Source organism: Leptonychotes weddellii, chromosome 1, assembly GCF_054177405.1.
Source record: "Leptonychotes weddellii isolate Sample4059 chromosome 1, ASM5417740v2, whole genome shotgun sequence".
NCBI classification, from domain to species: Eukaryota; Metazoa; Chordata; class Mammalia; order Carnivora; family Phocidae; genus Leptonychotes; species Leptonychotes weddellii.
In genome coordinates this window covers 95,095,761-95,102,943 of record NC_138369.1, presented here as the reverse complement: position 1 = coordinate 95,102,943, position 7,183 = coordinate 95,095,761, and the positions used below count along the sequence as shown (strand labels likewise).

At 37.4% G+C, this 7,183-nt stretch overlaps 1 protein-coding gene across 4 annotated transcripts; it reads left to right on the top strand.

Moving 5' to 3' along the window:
• The first annotated feature begins 767 nt into the window (after positions 1 to 767).
• STRIT1 (small transmembrane regulator of ion transport 1) lies at positions 768 to 4,609 on the top strand. Of its 4 annotated transcripts, none has more exons than XM_031023764.2 (3): positions 768 to 1,029; positions 4,279 to 4,377; positions 4,460 to 4,609. In XM_031023764.2, the coding sequence occupies exons 1-2, from the start codon at positions 1,017 to 1,019 to the stop codon at positions 4,371 to 4,373; spliced, it is 108 nt and encodes a 35-aa protein (XP_030879624.1). In that variant the 5' UTR covers positions 768 to 1,016; the 3' UTR covers positions 4,374 to 4,377; positions 4,460 to 4,609. The 4 variants fall into 4 exon arrangements, with proteins under 4 accessions (XP_030879624.1, XP_030879623.1, XP_081684357.1 ...); XM_031023763.2 differs by having other exon boundaries at positions 856 to 1,029; positions 4,477 to 4,609; XM_081828231.1 differs by having other exon boundaries at positions 857 to 1,029; positions 4,282 to 4,377.
• Positions 4,610 to 7,183: the final 2,574 nt, after the last annotated feature.

Below are 7,183 nucleotides of genomic sequence, written 5' to 3'. Positions count from 1 at the left end.
ATTAGTGGATTCTGATCGGTGGATGAGATGTGGCCATTTGCCGGGAAACATCCCTCTTGGAGCTCTGTGGAGATGGATTTGATCAGGCAAGTCTTGTCTTTTAGAGGAGGACACCCTTCATCTCGTGGGGGACTTTTTGGGCAGTTGGTCACAGGGTCATTTTGCAAAACTTTTCCATCCAGACCCAAAAATTAAAGTTATTTCAGTGAGAATCTAGAGCACAGTCTAGGTCATGTTATATAAATTAGGTTGGACTTTGAAAAATGGAATGTCCTATTTTCATACATTGCTAATAAAAACAAGCTTATGACTGCTTTCTGAAAACTTTAGGCAATACCCCAGCCTTTTATTGTTTTAGTTTCTAGTACATTTGTATTAAAATGTTCTGTTTTTGGAATGGGTCAGAACAAGGGGCACCACTTAATTTATTTTATCTTTTGCATCCTATAATGTATAAACATCTGTATTTCACGCAGCTTTTTCATTTCATCTTTATGACGCCTCTACTGGGCACTATCCTCATTTTAAAATTAAAGAGGCTAATGCCCAGGTTAAGCAACTTGGCCTTCATTACAGAAATAGAGTTGGAATTTGAAGCCAGGTCTCTCCAACTCCAGAGTGTTTTTCCCCCAATAGATCACCCTCCCTCTTTGATAGAACTTGTCTAATTGCAATGCCATTTTTTTCTTCTGTACACCCCATTCCTTAAACATTTTCTCCATGTCGTCTGCAGGCATTGGCTGAACTAAAAATCTACCCATCTCTGGTTCAGGATAGCTCAGCTTATTGAATTGTTTAGCGCACGTAGCCCCTAGTTTCTTCCGTAATAAGAGGATAAAGAAGAGCCAGAGGAGCGCTGTTCTCCAACATCTTACATCACTCTGCAGACAATTGGCAGTCAGGAGAGGGGCAGCTGCCACACTCTTCAGAGATCTATTTAAAGTTCAAAGAGACACTGGATGACACCAACAAAGAGGTGAGCGTGGCCCTGACCAACCCACCCAGCAACAGGAAGAATGGCTGAAAAAGGTAAGATTTAAGGCATCAGACCCTCTTGGCAAAATAAAGGTCCAAGCTCCCTGGTTTATTTTACATTCCTCAGTATTTCATATTTCTCAGTTATTCTGAAGAACGTGGTCTCACTGCTAATGGGGCATTAACCATATAAGTTAGCATGGCTAAAAAAAATGCATCGGATATACAATTTATGGACCATGTCTATATGTTATATATGCTTTTAAAAGGACCAAACAAAAAAGCTGAATTTGTTCACGTTTTTTTCAAAATATGAGTTAGAAGTCCATTATCCTCCAGGGTTATTCTACACTGGAGGTATTGTGGTATGCTGGACCAGAATGAAGGACATCTGATTTCTTTGTCAGGTCTGCTACTAAATAGCCATGTGAGTTAGGGAAAGTCCCTCTTCCTCGCTGGACCTGTTTTCTGCCTCTAAAATGAAATAAATAAAAAGGGGTTAGTCATCGCTAATATGCTTCATATCTAAATTTCTTTTTTTCTTCTTTTAAAATGTGTATTATATTTAAGAAAAATGATTGAGTCTAATATGACAAAAGGAGCTGAATATATAGTGTATCCAAGAAACACTTTTTAAATACCTCCAGGAACTGTTGCTTTTAATTTAGACAATAATCCCAGGAGATATACAGTATTATCATCATTTCCATTTTACAGATAAGGAGACTGAAGTATAGTCAAGTATAGTCACTTGCCTATGATCACATTCTAGAAAGTGGACATTCTATGACGCCTCTACTGGGCACTATCCTCATTTTAAATGAGGGTCCAGGTTCTGAACACAGACAGTTTTGTTTCAGAACACGGTTGCCCTTAAGGATACTTCCAGGTATAACCATCTGGGCATGCTCAGGATTGAACAGAGAGAAGCATTTTGAAATAACTCTTCATATTTAAAAAGAGGTTTTGTGTTTGTTTGCACTGTAATGTAAGTGACCTATGCAAAGTATGTTGTGCTCTTATATGTTCCTGTTTCTTTTTTAAGATTTTATTTATTTATTTATTTATTTGAGGGAGAGAGAGAGAGAGAGAGAGAAAGAAAGCAGGGGAAGGAATAGAGGGGCCAGGAGAGGGAGGGGAAAGACTCTCAAGCAGACTCCACACTGGGCGTGGAGCCCAAAGTGGGGCTCAATCTCACAACCCTGAGATCCTGACCTGAGCGCACACCAAGATTTGGACACTTAACCAATTGAACCACTCAGGGGCCCCATATATTCCTATTTCAAAATGATGCTACAGATTATGATAAAACTTAAAATATTCGTGTTAAAAGAACACAAATGCAGGTATACTTTGAGTGTTAAAATGCATGGTCTATTGGGGCACCTGGGTGGCTCAGTTGGTTAAGCGTCAGACTCTTGGTGTCCGCTCAGGTCATGATCTCAGGGCGGTGAGATTGAACCCCGGGGGGAGCCCCAGGTGGAGCCCCCTGTGGAGCCTCTACTTGAGCCCCACATCCACCCAGCACTGGGCTTGGACCCTGCTTAGGATTCTTTCTCTCCTTCTCCCTCTGCTCCCTCCCCGCTCTCTCTCTCTCTAAAAAAAAAAAAGAAAAAAATGCACAGTCATTTGTATTGTGTTACAAAGAGTAATAAATAATGAGACATATACTTTTAGGGCTTTATTATATGTAAATTTTAGAATTGTATTAAAATATGCATGTATAAGACATTTATAAATGCTCCATTAAAATGTTGGTATTAATTTTTAAGTTCTTTGAAATTGGGAAAAATACTAAATCATATATATGAACAGTTCAAAAAATTACGGCTACATACTTCCATTATAATGACACCTTAATCCATAAAAAGTCTTTCATCCAAATGCGAGTAAAGGGCATATCATAATGTTCATTTTATCCTTAGAGCAATACCACATGGCAGATAGAGAAAGATTTTTCCATTTAGTGGTTAATGCTTTGTTCAAGGTCACAGCGAGATGGAGAAGCAAGGAAAACGCGTTGAATTTACAAGAGTTAAGAGAGATTCCACTATTTTGGAAGCATAGATTTAAACTATTAAAATTCATTTTAACTGCCCAAAGTTTGCTTTTATAAGAGTGCCTCCTAATTTTAGAGGTGTCTCTTTTCCTGATGGTTTTGTTTTAATAGCACTTAAAAAAAACTTCACATTTTATTTTATTTTATTTTTTGATTTTTTTTTTTAAATTTATTCATGAGAGACAGAGCAAGAGAGAAAGGCAGAGGGAGAAGCAGGCTCCCAAGGAGCAGGGAGTCCGATGCGGGACTTGATCCCAGGACCCTGAGATCATGACCTGAGCCGAAGGCAGACGCTTAACCATCTGAGCCACCCAGGCGCCCAAAAACTTTACATTTTAAAGCAATGGAAATTGTAATAGGCACACAATTGCTAAGAATATGCATTCTCTTGGTTAGCTGATGGCATACAACCTAACTGTGCTTTTCAGTTAAGAATATACCTGAGTCCTTAACATGGAGACATTAATTCTATATGATGTCTATCTGTGCTCTTCTTTACTCTTTTTGTGTGATGTGTGTGTGTGCAATGAATATTAAAAAAATGATAATTTTATAAATTGCTTTTTTTCAGGTAAGGGTACAAATAGAAGACACAGGAGGGGTCGTTGTCCTCATGTCTTCTATGTGTGTTGGGATCAGGGTTAGTTGCTCTATTGAGCATGTTAACAAAAAAGAATCTCTTTTCTCTAGTGGAGAATGATCATATAAGGTATATGCTTTTCTTTTCCTATGATACTGATGATTAAAGTCAGCTATCAAGACTAAGAACAATTTTCAACACCTTTCTCTATGTTATGATTATTTAGTTTAGGAGGAATGGCCTCAAGAGTCATTTTCGATTGTTTCTGTGTAGACAGCCGCTGTCTGTGTTGTTGAACAAATGCAGGAATGTGTTTTGTATACACTAAGCACACACAAACACAATAATATGTGATCCTCACCACAACTCAGGGAGGTAAGATCACAAGTTTCATTATCTCTACAAATAGGGAAGTCCAAGCTCAGAATGGCTCAAGGTCTCAAAACTGTAAAAGGAGGACCTATGGTTTGAACACAGGTCTTCTGTTTCAAATAGCCAGCTGATTCCCATGTACCCTTTGTAGAACAGAAGATAATAATCATGTCTCGGAATGACGTGAGAGTGTATTTTTTTCTCTTGATATTATCAGATTCCTTTTATTCTCTTGATTCAGAAGATACGATGCCAAAATGACCTACCTAATCTGCTTTCTTTTATTTTTAAGCAGAGTCTGCATCATCCCGCCTTCTGGTCCCTATTCTTCTCTTGATTGGCTGGATTGTGGGCTGTATCGTAATGGTTTATGTTGTCTTCTCTTAGAAAGGTAAAGTTTTCAATAATTGAATATGTTTATTCAGAAAGACCCTACATTACTCCAGAAATAATCTTTTCTGTTTTACTAACAGAACGTTTTATCATGCAGACAAGAAGACTTCAGAGTGACATCATTTAGAAGAATTAAGAAAAGCACCAACATGACAGATGATTAAATGTTTCTCATGTAAATAACTGCAATGTTTGACATCACTTTATAAACTTGGATTTGTAAACTGGTATTTTGGTGTGCATAAGAATCTCTTCCAGAACTTTTAAAGATTCCATCTACAAATAAAAACTGTAAGAAACCTGGGGGTAGGAAAAAGTTCCAAACTATGACTAAAAATGCATAACCAATAGGGAGAAGTTTGGTAAATTAAATTACATTAAAATTTTTTTAGGCTATCCGCCCCCCCCCAAAAAAACTATAGAAAAAAACTAGTTAGAGGTAAGAAGAGAGAGTTCACAGAAAACAAGATGTAAATATAAACTTGCCCTCCACCTCTTGCTCATAATAAAAGAACTGTAACTAAAGCTGCACTGGAGAACAACTGCTCACCTCTCAGCTGGGAAAAAAGAAAGATGTTTGATAATATATATGTTGATAAGGCTGTGGGGAATAAAGCATGCTCATATACCGTCTTTAGAAATTAAAAATGGTGGGGCGCCTGGGTGGCTCAGTTGGTTGGGCGACAGCCTTCGGCTCAGGTCATGGTCCCAGAGTCCTGGGATCGAGTCCCACATCGGACTCCCGGCTCGGCAGGAAGCCTGCTTCTGCCTCTGACGCTCTCCTCTCTCACGCTGTTTCTCTCTCGCTCGCTCTCTAATAAATAAATAAATAAATAAATAAATAAATAAATAAATAAAAGAAATTAAAAATGGTGCAGCATCTTTAGGGGTGTTTGACAGTCAGTATCTATCAGACTTAAATATGTATTTAACTTCTGACTCAGCTATCCCTCTTCTCAGAATATTGCCATTTCCACAGATAAACACTGGTAAAATGCAAAATGGCACATTCGCAGGCCTATTCATTAAGGCATAATGTATTATAGCAAAAGCCTGGAAACAAGCCAAGTGCCCATTAATAGGAGCCTGACTGAATAAACTGAGTTCCCCCTACGTAATGTGCTACTTGGGCCGCTGTGAAAAGGAATGAAGGGGCTCTCTATATACTGATGTGATGTCATCTCCAGGTCAGAGTGTTAAGTGAAAAAAGCCAGGTACCGAGCTAGGCATGCTGCCTTTGTGTAAAATGGAGGGGCTAGATCAGTATGAACTTTCTTATTTTCAAGGGTTCCATATTCTTTTCTCCAGCACTTTAACACAGAAGGTAATGTTTTTAAGCAGCAATTTAAATGAATTTTTCTATAATTATAAGTATTTTATTTCCGTGTTTCCACATCCAACCTGATCATTTTCTCAGAGAACAAAGAAAGCTTAGTGCAGTAAAGAGAACAAAAGTTTTGGAAGTCAGATTGTTTTATTCTAACTTGGGAGTCCTTTGAATAGTTAATTAATCTCTCTAACCTTAGCTTTCTCAACTATAGAGAGGGATAATAATATTCTAATGGGATTGTTGTGAGGACTGCAGTGTTTTCTAAAGCAACCTGATCTGAGTAGTTGGAGTCATTTGTTAAAAATACAGATTCTTTTTTTTTTTCTTAACATATAATGTATTATTTGTTTCAGAGGTACAGGTCTGTAATTCATCAGTCTTAACACAATTCACAGCGCTCACCATAGCACATACCCTCCCCCATGTCCATCATCCAGCCACCCCATTCCTCCCACCCCACCCCCCACTCCAGCAACCCTCAGTTTGTTTCCTGAGATTAAGAGTCTCTTATGGTTTGTCTCCCTTTCTGGTTTCATCTTGTTTCATTTTTCCCTCCGTTCCCCTATGATCCTCTGTCTTGTTTCTTTAAGCTTCTTCTCTAAGAGCTCATTTCGGTAGGTCTGGAGAAGGCCTATTAAAAAAATCAATTCTCCAGGTGATTTGTATTATCATGGAAGTTTGGAAAACACACCTATAACATACGTGTGTATGTAGGCATTACTCCCTGATAACCTATAGCCATTGATCTATGATAGCTTATATTGGTAAGTTTTCTGTTTATTGCTGCAGCAAAAAATTAGCACTTTATCATATAATTTTACATTATATTTTTAATTACTTGAATTATAATGAGACATATTATTTTTCCACTAATATTTTCATATATGTGAATTTTATTTTCTGTATTAAATTTAAGTCCTTTATGGGTAAATCCATTTCTTATCTTTCTGACTTACAGACTATAGTTCAAAATGGACAACTAATAAATATGCATCAAATGGGTAATTATTTCCCCCTACAATATTCATGAATACACAGTGTTGATGTTCTAAGTTTGAACTTTAAAGATGTTATTGAAGCAATTTGAGCTGGATTAGAATTCTCAAAAAAGTTACTAGTGATCTATAATAGGTTCAAGTAGGTGATTGCATATAAATTTTACAAGGTATGGAATCTTAAATGTTTTTAAATTTCCAAAGTCTTCAGTTTACAGTGTATCATGGTACAGATATAATTATTTGAGAAGAAGAGCATAATGAGTTAAGTGTTCCTTAATACTGTTGATGGCATGAATGCTCAGCCTTACATCAATCACTGCACCCACACTCTATGCCTCCCCTCGGCCCCAAGACCTATACTGATGTCAAAGCTGAGAAATACTGCTTTCCTAATACCTATCAGGACATAAAATATAAAAACCTTTAAAGAAAGCTGTTTATTACCCTCTGTGTCTGGGAAAAGTGATAAATTCCAT